The following is a 16,332-nucleotide window of genomic DNA, read 5'->3' on the forward strand; positions in this document are numbered from 1 at the left end:
TGTGGTCACCTCACTGTCCTCTCTCATCAGGTGGGTGTGGTCACCTCACTGTCCTCCCTCATCAGGTGTGGTCACCTCACTGTCCTCTCTCATCAGGTGGGTGTGGACACCTCACTGTCCTCCCTCATCAGGTGGGTGTAGACACCTCACTGTCCTCCCTCATCAGGTGTGGTCACCTCACTGTCCTCTCTCATCAGGTGGGTGTGGTCACCTCACTGTCCTCTCTCATCAGGTGGGTGTGGTCACCTCACTGTCCTCCCTCATCAGGTGGGTGTGGTCACCTCACTGTCCTCCCTCATCAGGTGTGGACACCTCACTGTCCTCCCTCATCAGGTGGGTGTGGTCACCTCACTGTCCTCTCTCATCAGGTGGGTGTGGTCACCTCACTGTCCTCTCTCATCAGGTGTGGTCACCTCACTGTCCTCTCATCAGGTGGGTGTGGTCACCTCACTGTCCTCTCTCATCAGGTGGGTGTAGACACCTCACTGTCCTCCCTCATCAGGTGTGGTCACCTCACTGTCCTCTCATCAGGTGGGTGTGGTCACCTCACTGTCCTCTCTCATCAGGTGTGGTCACCTCACTGTCCTCTCTCATCAGGTGTGGTCACCTCACTGTCCTCTCATCAGGTGGGTGTGGTCACCTCACTGTCCTCTCTCATCAGGTGGGTGTAGACACCTCACTGTCCTCCCTCATCAGGTGGGTGGACACCTCACTGTCCTCTCATAAGGTGGGTGTGGTCACCTCACTGTCCTCTCTCATCAGGTGGGTGTAGACACCTCACTGTCCTCCCTCATCAGGTGTGGTCACCTCACTGTCCTCTCATCAGGTGGGTGTGGTCACCTCACTGTCCTCTCTCATCAGGTGGGTGTGGTCACCTCACTGTCCTCCCTCATCAGGTGTGGTCACCTCACTGTCCTCTCATCAGGTGGGTGTGGTCACCTAACTGTCCTCTCTCATCAGGTGGGTGTAGACACCTCACTGTCCTCCCTCATCAGGTGTGGTCACCTCAATGTCCTCCCTCATCAGGTGGGTGTAGACACCTCACTGTCCTCTCATCAGGTGGGTGTGGTCACCTCACTGTCCTCCCTCATCAGGTGTGGTCACCTCACTGTCCTCCCTCATCAGGTGTGGTCACCTCACTGTCCTCCCTCATCAGGTGGGTGTGGTCACCTCACTGTCCTCCCTCATCAGGTGTGGTCACCTCACTGTCCTCCCTCATCAGGTGGGTGTGGTCACCTCACTGTCCTCCCTCATCAGGTGGGTGTGGTCACCTCACTGTCCTCCCTCATCAGGTGTGGTCACCTCACTGTCCTCCCTCATCAGGTGTGGACACCTCACTGTCCTCTCATCAGGTGGGTGTGGTCACCTCACTGTCCTCCCTCATCAGGTGGGTGTGGTCACCTCACTGCCCTCCCTCATCAGGTGTGGTCACCTCACTGTCCTCTCTCATCAGGTGGGTGTGGTCACCTGTCCTCTCTCATCAGGTGGGTGTGGACACCTCACTGTCCTCCCTCATCAGGTGGGTGTGGTCACCTCACTGTCCTCCCTCATCAGGTGGGTGTGGTCACCTCACTGTCCTCCCTCATCAGGTGTGGACACCTCACTGTCCTCCCCCATCAGGTGTGGTCACCTCACTGTCCTCCCTCATCAGGTGGGTGTGGTCACCTCACTGTCCTCCCTCATCAGGTGGGTGTGGTCACCTCACTGTCCTCTCTCATCAGGTGGGTGTGGTCACCTGTCCTCTCTCATCAGGTGGGTGTGGTCACCTCACTGTCCTCCCTCATCAGGTGTGGTCACCTCACTGTCCTCTCTCATCAGGTGTGGTCACCTCACTGTCCTCCCTCATCAGGTGGATGTGGTCACCTCACTGTCCTCCCACATCAGGTGGGTGTGGTCACCTCACTGCCCTCCCTCATCAGGTGTGGTCACCTCACTGTCCTCTCTCATCAGGTGGGTGTGGTCACCTGTCCTCTCTCATCAGGTGGGTGTGGTCACCTCACTGTCCTCTCTCATCAGGTGGGTGTGGTCACCTCACTGTCCTCCCTCATCAGGTGGGTGTGGTCACCTCACTGTCCTCCCTCATCAGGTGTGGTCACCTCACTGTCCTCCCCCATCAGGTGTGGTCACCTCACTGTCCTCCCTCATCAGGTGTGGTCACCTCACTGTCCTCTCTCATCAGGTGGGTGTGGTCACCTCACTGTCCTCTCATCAGGTGGGTGTGGTCACCTCACTGTCCTCCCTCATCAGGTGGGTGTGGTCACCTCACTGTCCTCCCTCATCAGGTGTGGACACCTCACTGTCCTCCCCCATCAGGTGTGGTCACCTCACTGTCCTCCCTCATCAGGTGGCTGTGGTCACCTCACTGTCCTCCCTCATCAGGTGGGTGTGGTCACCTCCTGATTGGTCTCCCTGCTCTGGCCCCTGCCACACAGCAACCAGAGTGATCCTTTTTACCCCTAGGTCAGGCTGTGCCGCCCCTTTTCTCTAACTCCTCACCAGAATAAAATATCACCAAAGGACCCTGTCTCCCGAGTCCTCCCCAGATCCGGTCTTATTCACCGGTCTCTCCTGCACTGGGCCCTCACTCTGCGGTAGCCGCACTGATCATCTGTGGTCATCCGGGCCGAGCCAGGCTGTCCCTCCAGGTCTTTTGCACCTGCTGCGGCGTCTGCCTGGAGAACGCGCCCTGCTGACACCAAGGCTCTTCAAAGAGCTCATGGGAAATGGAATTGAAAGGATGAGTTTACTCTGGCAGAAAAAATTTTTCATAGAACATGGAAGATGCATGCTATAAAAAAACTATGTGTGGGTTCTGACATTGTTCTTACACCCAGCAAACTCATCCTTTTTTTTTTTTTAAATTATAATGGTTGTATACACTTTTTTTGTGTCTCTGTGTTTTTATGTATATTTTATTTAACAAATTCTGGGTTTTGACTTTCTTTCTTTTTTTTTTTTTTGACAGGCAGAGTGGACAGTAGAGGGAGACAGAGAGAAAGGTCTTCCTTTTTGCCGTTGGTTCACCCTCCAATGGCTGCTGCGGTAGGTGCGCTGCAGCCAGCGCACCGCGCTGATCCAAAGCCAGGAGCCAGGTGCTTCTCCTGGTCTCCCATGGGGTGCAGGGCCCAAGCACTTGGGCCATCCTCCACTGCACTCCCTGGCCACAGCAGAGAGCTGGCCTGGAAGAGGGGCAACCGGGACAGGATCAGTGCCCTGACCGGGACTAGAACCCGGTGTGCCGGCACCGCAAGGTGGAGGATTAGCCTGTTAAGCCACGGCGCCGGCCGCGAACTCATCCTTTTAGTCTCCTTTCCGTGAGCCCCTTGCCGCTCCTGTGAGTTTTCCTGTCTAACATCCTGACTCCCTTCAGACTTTCCCCAGCTCGCCACTCCCCTACATGGTGACCTGCACTCCCTGCCCCTGCCCGGCCCTCACCCCCTCCCCTGCTTCATGTCCCCTTAGCATGGCCCACTTAACACACTCGATACTGTGCTTGCTTGTTCTGTTAATTGTCTGTCCGCCCCCCTCTAAGTGTCAGCTGCCATGTCAGCATCCCATATGGGTGCTGGTTTCTGTCCTGGCTGCTCCACTTCCGATCTAGCTCCTTGATAATGGCTTGGGAAAGCAGCGGAAGACAGCCCCAGTGTTTGGGCCCCTGCACTCATGTGGGAGACCTGGCTGAAGCTCCTGGCTCCTGGCTTTGGCCTGGCTCAGCCCCAGCCGCTATGACCAACTGGGGAGTAAACCAGCAGATGAAAGATATCTGTGTGTGTGTGTGTGTGTGTTGGGGGGTGGGGAGGAGGAGGAGGGAGGGAGAGAGAGAGAGAGAGAGAGAGAGAGAGAGAGATTTCCTACTTGCTGGTTCACTCTCCAGTTGGCTACAATGGCCAGGGCAGGTCCAGGCCAAAGTCAGGAGACAAGAATTTCTTCTGTGTCTCCCACGTGGGTAGAGGGGACCTAGGACTTGGGCCATCTTCTGCTGCTTTTCCAGCCCATTAGCAAGGAGCTGGATTGGAAGTAGAACAGCCAGGACACCAACAAGTGCCCACATGGGATACTGGTATTGCAGGTGGTGGGTTTCCCTGCTCTGCCACAACACTGGTCTCAATAACTAAATTAAAAAGGGGGGGCATCACATCCCTAAAGGCAGAGGTTTGTACACACTTCACTCACTGTACCCCAAGCAGGCAGGCGCTCAGATAAATGCCGAGTGGGTGAGTGGAGGTCTCTTCCTTTGTGTCCCCGTCCCTTACACTCATCTCTCCCCCACCCCATCCACCCCCAGCACCCACAGGGCGGTCGGGGGAGAGCAGACGGCTGGCGGGTTGAGCCCAGGGCGTCCAGAGTGCCTGGGGAGGCGAGATGCAGCCTCCGTGTGTTGGAGGGGAGCGCTGCTCAGCTTAGAGACAGGCCCTACAGGTGTGGATGAGTCATTGCCAAAAGGTGACCGGGCAGCCCCACAGACACCCCCACTGCCGCACTTCCTAACTGGAAAGCCCCAGGGACTCCAGGGTGTGCCATCACCGGGGGTCCCTGGGCCCACCGCGGGGGCCGAGTCGGCCTGCACAGATCTACGGAAGTGAGCGATACACGGGTGTAGGCCCCCGAGCTGGGCAGCTCCTTGGCCCGCAGTGTGTGTGCCCGTCTCCCCTTAAACCCTGAACTCACCATAATCCCTGGTACTGCCTTTCACTCCTCTGTCTGGCTCACCCGGCACAGAGAAGCTCCTGTGCTCTGGTCTGAATGTGGCCCCTCAAGTCTACATGCTGCAAGTGTGACGCCCAGTGCCACCGTGTTGGGGGATGGGGCCACAAGGCCGGGCTGCTCTGTGGGGGTCCTCCGTCATGTGAGGACCCATCACCAGATGTCGGTACCTTGACCGTGGCCGTCCCAGCTTGCAGAACCATGAGAAATGCATGACTGCTCTTCGTAGAGTACCCAGAGCCAGGCGTTCTGTGGCAGCAGCCGAAGCGGATCTAGCCGACCTCTGCGTGGCTGCCGAGGGTGGGCCGAGGGAGGAGCGGGATGGAGCTTCCAGTCGTCATCCAGTCTGTGCAGAACGAGGGCCCGCGCTCGCTCTGAGGTTCAGACATGCTTCTCTGAAGAAGCGACCCGTCCTGTGTACGGAGAAGCCGACCTGCACCGCGAGGAGGGAGGGCGAGACCCTGCCGTGCCAGGCACCGGGCGATGGGCTCCTGTTCCGTGCTCTCACGTGTGAGAGGCAGGGTGGCTGGAAGAGAAGCCTTGCTGAGGTTAGACTTGGCCACGTCGAGAACGGGTGGGTTTTTCCAGTTGGACTGTGTGAGCCTCTTTCACAGACCATCAGCCAACGCAGGAGCCCGCCCAAGCGCCGAGACCTGGCATCTGCACGGCAGGTTGCTGACGGCTAAGTGCGAAGCTTACGGCAGGTTTCCATTCCCCTCTTTTTAACGCACTTAGGACTGACCGTGCTATTTAAAACAGAGGTCAATTACGAGAAAACAAGGACATCGCCAGCGTCTCGAACTGTCTACAGCCCCAGGTTTACCTCGTCAATCTATTTTTCTCCAGTGACATCATTTGCAATCTTTATCCCCAAATCTTTTCATCTTTATTTAGCATAAAGATTCCTCCTGTATAAAACTCTGAGTTTATTAAAGTTATTTTTACTAAAAGGAGACCGACTTTCGGGGGGAGCAGAATCATTCTGCAGCGTCTTGTTGAAAACGGCTTCCATTGCACAAGAGTGTGACCAAGACGACACTTGGAAGGCGACAAGCAGAGGCAGAGTGTGCGTGTGTGTGTGAGCTGTGTGTTCTGTGTGTCTGTAAGCTGTGTGTGTGAGCTGTGTATTCTCTGTGTGTGTATGAGCTTGTGTTCTCTCTGTGTGTGTGTGTATGAGCTGTGTGTTCTGTGTGTCTGTAAGCTGTGTGTGTGAGCTGTGTATTCTCTGTGTGTGTATGAGCTTGTGTTCTCTGTGTGTGTGTGTGTATGAGCTGTGTGTTCTGTGTGTGTGTATGAGCTGTGTGTGTGTATGAGCTTGTGTTCTCTGTGTGTGTGTGTGTGAGCTGTGTGTTCTGTGTGTGTGTGTGTATGAGCTGTGTGTTCTCTGTGTGTGTTCTGTGTTCTGTGTGTGTGAGCTGTGTTCTGTGTGTTCTGTGTGCTGTGTGCTCGTGTGTGAGCTGTGTATGCATGTGTCCTATGTGCTGTGTGTGTCTGTGAGCTGTGTGTTGTGTGTGTGAGCTGTCTGTGTGCTGTGTGTCCTGTGCTGTGTGTGAGCCGTATGTCAGTGAGCTGTGTGCTGTGTGTGTGTATGAGCTATGTGTGTAAGCTATGTGTGAGCTGTGTATGTGTGTGTACATGTGCATGTGCCTATGTGCTGTGTGTGTCTGTGAGCTGTGTGTTGTGTGTGTGAGCTGTGTGCTGTGTATGTGTGAGCTGCAGCAGGGACCAGGGTAACCAGGGGAGGGGCAGTGGGTTTCCCGGGGGTGTTCACCAGGTACCTGCCGACTGGGAGAAAGGAATCCAGAATGAAAACTGATTCCTGACCCAAGGACGCAGGGAGGAGTTGGCATGGTTTGGGGAAGATGGAGGTGGCTCTGGGAAGACCCAGGAAGCCCAGGGCCTCGACTCAGGAGGGAGGGAAAGACGCAAGGTGCATTTCTGAGGCAGTGGTCCCATGTGACGAGAGCAGAACCTGAAGCCAGGGCCCATGGTGACGCCAGGGCCCAGGGAGCTCCCCAGGACGGGTGCCAGGCCAGGTTCCCTGGCACGGCGGTGGGATTGTAGAGCGGTTGGTCCCACACTTTTTTCATCAGTGTTTTTAATGAGGTTAGAAGATCATTGTTTAATGACTCGTTGTTCTGAAGAGGGTTTAGGGAGGTCCGTGGATAAAATACCCCCAAAGAGTGGTTTATTGTGGAGCAGTTTCACTCTTTGTAACCCCCTTCTCTTAACTTATTCCCCCAAGTCTGGAATTTTGAAAGCGATGTTTATCAAACAGATTTATCTACTGTATTTACTAGCCAGAGACTAATTAATCAAAATATCTGAGCCATGTGATATAACCAGCATGACCACTGGAAACCGATACAATCGTAGGCTGAAATAGGTTTTATGCTTTAATTAGACTGCAACCTTATCCAGGAAGATATCTTAATTTTTTTAACCTTAAAAAAGGCCCCTTTTCCTGAAGTATAATACTGGTTTTGAAATGCTGAAAATCCTTAAAGACACTGTCTTTCATATCTTTGGTTTGCTCCAAACCCACCCTGCCACCCAGCTCAGACTGACCCTACTGAGGCCGGCTATGCCAGGCAGAGGCTGATTTCATTAACCCCGAGAAGCAGCAAAAAGTAGAACACAAGTTGAGCATCCCTAATGTGAAAACCTAAAATCCAAAATGCCTAAAACTGGAAACTTTGAGTGCCGACGTGATGCCCAAGTGCGAATTTCTACACTTGACCGTGTGGGATGGGCGCAGTCAAAGCACAGCCGCTCTAAAAATGCTGCGCAGAGTCCCCTTCAGGCCACGGGAGGTGTTTAGAGGCAAAAAAGAATTTCAACATTAGACCTGAGTCCCATCCGCAAGATACTTCATGATGCATATGCAAATATCCCGAAATACAAAAAGGTCTGAAACAGAACACACCTCTGGCTCCAAGCATTTCGGATAAGGGGCACTCGCCCTGTAGTAAGTGGTTACACTCTGGGGCCCTGGAGTCCAGAGAGCCCCAGGCGAGAACCCCGGCCCCACCTGCTGTTCAGCAGGTGCAGGCTGGGAAAGGCAGTTCAGCTGTCTGAGCCTCTGCTGCTTTGTCTCTAAGTTGGGAGTAATAACAGGGCCGGCTGGGGACTGCCCATCAGGAGAAGTGAATGAGACAACGACCATCACTCGCTGAGCAAAGCACGTGGCACACGGTAAGGGCTCCCTAACCGGAAGCCAATGTGATCAGCCCTGCACCCTGGAGACAGCGCCACTCACGGCTTGGGTGCTGGGTCACCCAGAGGTCGGTAGGGGTGCCTCCTGAAGTGCAACTACACCCCCAGGCCAATCTGGGGAGAAGCCCCTCTGCAAGAGCAGGGGGAAGCAGGTGCGTGACTTACAGTTGTGGCACAGCAGCAAGCCAGCCTCTCCATCTTCATACACATCGATAGCTGCGACAAAATTAACCTGCAATGATAACGGGCAGTGGTAGGCGGGCAGGACACGGACACCGGGGGCGCTGGCCCTCCGTCACCCAGGCGCTGCGGGGCCACACGCACCCCCCAGCACCCACACAGCCACCCGCAGGGCCACGGCGGCCGTGCACGGCAGGCACTGGCTCACAGCCTCTCCACACCTCTGAGCTGTTTCTGGCCGTGCTACGCTCGTCCTAACACGCAGCAGGTTTGAGAAGAGGGCGCTCCAGCCCCCGGCACTCTTGCTGCTACTCGAGGTTTGAGACGCCAACCGAGTCTCCTGCTCCCTTCATTTCCTCTCCAGCATCCTCAGGCCTCCCAGCCCAGCGCCGATTCCCCTCTTCCCACTGAAGGCCTCAGGCCAATGCTCATCCCCCCCACCCTCCCCAGTCCTCTGTGGCCTGTGCTGTGTGCCCCAGCCATGTGCTGCGATGCAGAAACCACTATGGTAAGGTTGCACCCCTCAAGGAGAAGTCAGCCCCTTCCCTGCTGTCTGGCCAGCACACAGTGGGTGCAGGGTGGCCACTCACTGGATGAATGACCAAACCCAGGAAATCCCAGCTCTGTCACTCCACAGCTGTGTGCGCGGTGGCCAGCTGCTCCACCCCTCAGAACCCCAGGTTTTGCATATTTTTTTTCTTCTTTTTTTGACAGGCAGAGTGGATAGAGAGAGAGACAGAGACAGAGAGAAAGGTCTTCCTTTTTGCTGTTGGTTCACCCTCCAATGGCCACTGCGGCCAGCGCATCACGCTGATCCGAAGCCAGGAGCCAGGTGCTTCTCCTGGTCTCCCATGCGGGTGCAGGGCCCAAGCACTTGGGCCATCCTCCACTGCTTTCCCAGGCCACAGCAGGGAGCTGGATGGGAAGAGGGGCAACCGGGATAGAATCCGGCGCCCTAACCGGGACTAGAACCTGGTGTGCCGGCGCCGCAAGGCAGAGGATTAGCCTGTTAAGCCACGGCGCCGGCCAGGTTTTGCATTTGTAAAATGGGGGCTCCCAGGTGTCAGGGGTCAGCAAGTGTGAGCTGGCATCGTTATTCATATCGGACAGTGGCACAGTGGGGTGTACTGCACACACAGACAGTCCTGGAGTCCCCTCGGGGCCGGGCCCCATCACTGTCACTTAGAACCATTTCCTCCTCGGGGGTCCCTGTGCTGGGCTGAAGGCTTTGCACTGGGCAGGTGTGTGTGTGTGCCCTGCTGGACTGGGTGCTTCTCCATGGGAGGGGCTGTGTGCTGCCAGCCTTGTAGCTGGAACCCCCACCATGCTCTGTGTCGCAGCTGTGAGGCAACGCCACGCTGGGTCCAAGGGCAAGGTCTCTGCATCACACAGCCCAGGTCCAGGTCCTGCCCCTGCCCCTGTCTGTGTGGTCTGGGGTAAATGATTCCTCCCTCTGGGCCTCAGTTTCCTTTTCTGCAAACATGAGGAAATGAAGAGCATGTGCCTTTGGGGAGACAATGCTAGTGACACGCTCAGACACGGGGACTGGGGTAGGTGACACGCTTGGACATGGGGCCTGGAGGTGAGTGACACGCTCGAACACGGGGCCTGGGGTGGGTGACATGCTTGGACATGGGGCCTGGGGGTGGGTGACACACTCGGACACGGGCCAGGGGGTGGGGTGACATGCTTGGACGTTGGGCCTGGAGGTGCGGGTGACACGCTCAGACACGGGGCCTGGGGTGGGTGACACGCTTGGACATGGGGCCTGGGGGTGGGGTGACACGCTTGGACACCAGGCCTGGGGTGGGTGACACGCTTGGACACCAGGCCTGGGGTGGGTGACACGCTCGGACATGGGGCCTGGAGGTGGGGTGACACACTCGGACATGGGGCCTGGGGGTGGGTGACATGCTTGGACATGGGGCCTAGGGGTGGGTGACACGCTCGGACACGGGCCAGGGGGTGGGGTGACACGCTCGGACACCAGGCCTGGGGTGGGTGACACGCTCGGACATGGGGCCTGGGGGTGGGGGTGGGCCTTCCATAGGGGCTGTGACTGTTGTAACCATGGGAGGGGTTACCAGGCAGCCTTTAGTTCAGAGGTGGGAACTTGGGTCCAGGGAATCAGCTGAGCCCCAGGCCCGGTCACCAGCTGTGCAGGTCCTTTTGGAGGGGAGCCTGCTTCGGGAACGAGGCGGGGTCCATGGGTGCAGTGAGCCCCCTGCAACTCTCTCAGTGCTGCTTGGTGCCCCCTACACGTTTCCTCTCTGCAGCTAGGGCTGTCCTAGGACCTGACACGGGCCTGAACCCTGAAAAGGGAGTCAAAGGGTCTTGGGGGAGAAGGGAGGGGGACTGGGGGCCATGCGCACAGCCCCAGAGCTGGCCGGCAGGGAGCCCTGGGATCCCCAGGCCGCGTCTGTGCCCTCTCTCTGCCTCCACTGCTCAGGTCCATGCGGCAGGAGGCTCCAGGTGCAGGGCTGCTCGTGTCCCGAGGGTACTAGCAGATGCCTGGGGCGCGTCACCTCTTCCTTTCTTCAGGGGCACCGTCCCCGCTCAGACAGGGAACTCCTGGCCCAGGTGAGGGGTCCCAGCTGCTGACGTACGGAGGGGCCGAGCTCACGGATCCTCAGAGCCAGGTCTGGGGAGGGGCTTCTGGTGTTCCTGTGTTCCTTAAGCACATTTCTTTTCTCTCAGAGAAAAGCTTTGTGTCTGTTTTTAAGGCAGCACCTGAAGACAGAAGACTCTACACCTGTCCTCGTAGCCCTCAGGAACATGAGTCACAAGAAAGCTGCCTTCACCCCAGTTTCCCTGGGATTTTATGAAATGTTAGAAAAAATACCCTGCGGTACCCTAAGGAATTATCAGGATAGTAAATAGAATCCGAGCCGCGGCAGAACAGCCGTTTACCAAGACGATTTGTGTCTGCCCTGACGATCGGTGAACTGCAAAATTCTCAGCCACTTACGTGTGACTCGTTTCGAACCCAAACACGTCAAGAAGTGTCTCTGAAATAAGGTGAAATAAGGTTTGCCCTTTTTTTTTTTTTGACAGGCAGAGTGGATAGTGAGAGAGAGAGACAGAGAGAAAGGTCTTCCTTTTGCCGTTGGTTCACCCTCCAATGGCCGCCGCAGCCGGCGCACTGTGCTGATCCGATGGCAGGAGCCAGGTGCTTCTCCTGGTCTCCCATGGGGTGCAGGGTCCAAGCACTTGGGCCATCCTCCACTGCACTCCCTGGCCACAGCAGAGAGCTGGCCTGGAAGAGGGGCAACCGGGACAGGATCGGTGCCCCGACCGGGACTAGAACCCGGTGTGCCGGCGCCGCAAGGCGGAAGATTAGCCTAGTGAGCTGCGGCGCCGGCCAAGGTTTGCCCTTTTGCACGAGGAAGTCTAACTGCCAGGAAAGGACGGATTAAACAAACACCGCCAGGCCACGACTTCTCTGTCGTTTTCGGCTTGCGGAGCAAGCGTGGGCGAGAACTTTTAAAAGACAAACCGGGCACTTGCCCCCCAGGAGTCCAGGTGGAGTGGTTACAGGTCCAGGGAGAAAGCCCGGGCAGCTGGCCTGTGGCTGCCGGCAGTGGAGGGGTGGTCCCTCAGCCTGGAATTAGGATCGATTCGTCCTGCTGGGTCTAGGTTAGCATCACTTGGGGGTCTTAAAAGACTGGTTTTCTATGTACATCGCATCCCAAAACTCTGCTTGACCGGACCTGGTGTGGGGGTAAGAGTGCTGATCTTTGCAAAGCTCTCCAGGTGGTTATGGGCAGGGTTGGGAGGCAGCCAAGGAGTAGCCAGGGGTTCACGGACACATCAGGATCACCCGGGGCTCAGTCAAACATTCCCAAGCCCATCCCAGCCCAGGGAGCTCTCTGTGGGAGCAGCTTGGAAGCTTCTCAGACGACTCCCACTACAGCCAAGTTTGGACACCAGCGACAGAAAAGAGAAATGACAGAGTCCTCTGTGACCAGTAACAGCTAAGGACAAGAGGGCTCCTAATTACATCTAGATTCTCCTATTTCTAGTTTTTCTTTTTTTTTTTTTTAAGATTTTATTTATTTGAGAGGCAGAGATACAGAGAGAGGAGAGAAGGAGGGAGGAAAGCAGGAAGGAAGAGAGAGGGAGAGGGAGGGGGAGGGTGAAGAGGAAGGGGAGGGGGAGGGAGAAAGAGAATGAGAATTTCCATCTGCTGGTTCACTCCCCAGATGGTCACAACGGCCGGAGCTGAGCCAATCTGAAGCCAGGAGCCAGGAGCTTCTTCTGGGTCTCCCACGTGGGGCAGGGGCCCAAGTGCTTGGGCCATCTTCCAGTGCTTTCCCAGGCCACAAGCAGAGAGCTGGATTGGAAAAGGAGCAGCTGGGACACGAACCAGCGCCCATATGGGAGGCTGACGCTATAGGCAGAGGCGTAGCCTACTACACCGCAACGCCAACTCTGGTCTAGTTCTTCTATTTTTTGGGCTGGCATTGTGGTGTGGCAGGTTAAGTCACCACTTGGGAGGCTGGCATCCCACATTGGAAGGCCAGTTAGAATCCCAGCTGCTCCACTGCATGTGCCTGGGAGATGGCCCAAGTACTTGGGTCCCTGTACCCATGTGGGAGACCCACATGAAGTTCCTAGTTCCTGGCTTCAGCTTGGCCCAGATCTAGCTGCTGTGGCCTTAAGGGGGAACCAGTGAATGGAAGATCTCTCTCTGTCACTCTGCCTTTCCAATCAATCGATCTAAAAGAATAATTTTTCTGTTTCTTAAAATCTTCATCTAAGTAGGTATTATGTTTTCTTAAAATAATGATTAGCTAGGCACTAATACAAGTTGTAAAGCATAACTGGAGAGAATCTGTGGTCTCTGATTTGTTGGACAGAGCTGGGGGTTTAGAAGCCCTGAGGAGGAACCACGGGCGTAGCGACTCCCCACTCTGCGGTGTCTTTAGTACCCAGGCCAGGATGCTGGTTTGCACTGCGCAGTGCGCACCTCGAGAGGCTCAGTGTTGCCAGGCCTCGCCCCGCCTCACAATGATAACCATCGGCTGATGTCAGCGCCGAAGCCGTCTCCGGCGACAGATGGGTCCCCAGGCCTCAGGGTGGTGGCGTTCACCAGCTTCCAGCGCCCTCAAAGTTCAGACCCCACACAGCACTGCTTAGAGCATCACTGTGGTTCCGGCGGCCCTGCATTTTGTCCTGTGCTCTGCACACAGCTCAGCTGAGGGTGCAGGCCTCAGGCAATACTGGGGGGGATGAGTGCGAAGTAACATAAAGAAATCCCACCAAGGCACACTCCCAGTCCCCTGAGCCCGCCTGGCCTCTGGCCGCCGGCTTACCCTGTTGGCCTCCACGTGGTGCAGCCTGAAGGCCTCTCCAGTGCTCTCGTTCACCACATCGAATTGGTGTCGGTAAGCCACACAGATGAGGTTGTCACTCTCTTCCGTCGGCCCGTCCACGAGGGTCATCACCACGGGGGAGTCGGACAGACAGATTTCCTGGGTGGGTAACGAGGAGGGAGGCGTCAGGGGTTAGGACACAAGCAGCCATCTTCCCGGCAGTGCTGTGGTCTGGATGTGGCTAGAGGGTGGCCCGGTCCCACGTGGCGAAGTCTGATCCCCATTATGAGGTGTTGAGACGAGGGTGTTTGGAGGCGGGGCCAAAACAGCCCCCTCCTCTTTACAAAGTAGCCTGCCCCCGCTGTTTTGTTACAGCCCCGAAAAGCTGATAAAGGCACTGGCCCGATGCACTTGTCACCACACACAGATGGATGCACAGGGTCTGATCCAGGAGCTCCTGCCACATACGTGTGCGTGCCGTGTGCAGATGCTCACTGGTTGTCTTACAAGGCCCAGCACCCGACCAGAGCAAGGTTTTAACTTGTTTCAGCTGTCATGCTGCTCTACCCCCGGTGTGTGATAGTAACAGACATGCACAGGTGAGATTCTGAGGCCTCACCTCCAGGCAGAAATAAGGTCTCAGTTGGCCTGAAGCAGCGCTGTGCCTCAGGGCCAATGCTTGTCCTATTTCACTCCCTGCTATATGGCAATTTTTTTTAAAAAAGTATGCACTCCACCCTCTCACAAGGCTGCACCCTCAGTCTAACAGGAAATCCCAGCGCCCCGGGCACGCAGGGCAGCTTCACCCTAGCTTCTTCCCACCACTCAGCTCCCCAGCCTGGACCCCGCACTGGCCTCTTAGCAGGTCTCCTGAGCCCACTCTTGGCCTCCAGGCTCTCCTCTACCCAGGAGCCAGAAACATCTTGCAAACACACGCTACTTCTCTGCCACACACCCTCCGATGGCTTCCCACCTCACTCATTGTCAAGGCCAAGGTCCTTTTCAGTGGCCTTCGGGGCTTCAGAGAATCTGGTCCCAGTTCCCCGACCTGGTTGCCTTTCCTTCTGCCCCCCTGCCCCCTGCCTGCCCCAGCAGCTCCAACAGGCCCGAGGGCCCCTGGCTGGCTGTGCCTCCTGCCTGGGCACCCTGCCCCACGCATTCTCCCCACTCCCTTCCTGGGAGGCAGACCCCGCCTCCCGCGCTCCGTTACCCTCTGTCCCTTCTCAGTGTTTACTCCCGCCTACCACCATGGATTTATTTGCTGCTGCTTCTTCTTCTTCTTCTTCTTTTTTTTTTTTTTTTGACAGGCAGAGTGGACAGTGAGAGAGAGAGAAAGACAGAGAGAAAGGTCTTCCTTTTTGCCGTTGGTTCACCCTCCAATGGCCGCTGCGGCCGGCGCATCTCGCTGATCCGAAGCCAGGAGCCAGGTGCTTCTCCTGGTCTCCCATGCGGGTGCAGGGCCCAAGGACTTGGGCCATCCTCCACTGCACTCCCGGGCCACAGCAGAGAGCTGGCCTGGAAGAGGGGCAACCGGGACAGAATCTGGCGCCCCGACCGGGACTAGAACCCGGTGTGCCGGCGCCGCAGGCAGAGGATTAGCTTATTTAGCCGCGGCGCCGGCCATATTTGCTTCTTTCTGTTATCCTTCAACTAGAAAGCCATTTCCATGAGAAGACGCCTGGCCTTGTTCACTGCTTTGTCTGTACTGCCTAGAGCAGCACCCACAAGGTGTTCCCTGGGAGGAATGAGTTTTCTAAAGGAAATTGATTTATTTGAGAGGCAGAGACAGATGCACACACACACACAGAGCACTCTCATCTCCTGGTTTACTTTCCAAATGCCCACAATGGCCAGCCTGGGCTGGGCCAAAGCTGGGAGCCAGGGACTCCATCCTGGCCTCCCCTGTGGGTGACAGGGACCCAACTTCTTGAGCTGTCACCTGTTGCTTCTTAGGGCCTGCATTAACAGGAAGCTGGAGCTGGAGCCAGGTGTTAAACCCAGGCCCTGCGATATGCAATGTCAGCATCTTAGCTGGCTAGGCCACGTGCCTGCCCCAGGAATGAACTTCCGCCTTAGTCCTCTGGGGGAAGGCAGGGCACGGAGGCCAGGGGTCCCTAGCTGGTTACTGAACAAGGGGACAACCCCAGGGAATGACAACTCTGGGTGGAAGAGCCTCTGCCTCAGGACAGAGTGGCCAGGAGAGAAGTGCTGTGAAGAGGAAACCGACCCTGATGTACTGGAATTCTTCGACGGGTGACTCGGACACGGGGGACAAGGGTGAGATGCCGGGGGCCGCGCTCGGCTTGCTCTGTTTCCTCGTGATCAGAAGCAGCTTGTTCCGGATGGCGACCACAATCCTCAGCTCCCTGCTGTGGTGGGTGTTGATGGCATACAGGTGGCAGCCTGGAAGAGAAGGTGCGGCACTGAGCACCTGCAGGGCAGCTGTGGAGCCCTGGGCCGGGGGACGCTGGAAACGAAGCATCGCGCAACGCAGGGACCAAGAATGTCTGACACCAGGGAAATAGGGGCTGGGCTGCAGGAACACTAGAGAGTCACAGCGACTGTAGCCCAGAGTGTGTGGTCTTGGCTCCCTACCGTTATCTGACAGGGATTCGAGCGAGGGGTGAGCAGGGGCCTGACCAGTCTAAAAATGTCTCCACCCACCCACCTGCTAATGGGGCTGAGCTCGCCTACGCAACCTGTGATGCAAGGCCTACACTTCCCTGCAGTCCCCGGCTGGCTTCTCTAAGTTTTCAAGTATCTTATGGTCCCGGGGATACCAGCTTGTGATGCTTCTGAGTAACAAACCAAGCAGGCAAGAGCAAATTCCTACTTGTTTTAATTTTCAGCAAAACCCGGACAATCCGAGGGAGGGAAAAAAAATCAGGTGGACAGAAGCCGCGAAGCCGCCAGTCAC

At 56.5% G+C, this 16,332-nt stretch overlaps 1 protein-coding gene across 1 annotated transcript in view; it reads right to left on the minus strand.

Moving 5' to 3' along the window:
* The window catches only part of GARNL3 (GTPase activating Rap/RanGAP domain like 3), a 152,340-nt gene that overhangs the window by 17,325 nt on the left and 118,683 nt on the right, over positions 1 to 16,332 (minus strand). The window contains exons 21-23 of the mRNA XM_062208494.1: positions 15,643 to 15,818; positions 13,416 to 13,574; positions 8,086 to 8,152 (exon numbers count right to left, since the gene is read on the minus strand). Coding sequence (XP_062064478.1) covers positions 8,086 to 8,152; positions 13,416 to 13,574; positions 15,643 to 15,818 — 402 coding nt within the window. The remainder of the gene's footprint in view (positions 1 to 8,085; positions 8,153 to 13,415; positions 13,575 to 15,642; positions 15,819 to 16,332) is intronic.

The sequence above is a fragment of the Lepus europaeus genome, chromosome 12, assembly GCF_033115175.1.
Source record: "Lepus europaeus isolate LE1 chromosome 12, mLepTim1.pri, whole genome shotgun sequence".
NCBI classification, from domain to species: Eukaryota; Metazoa; Chordata; class Mammalia; order Lagomorpha; family Leporidae; genus Lepus; species Lepus europaeus.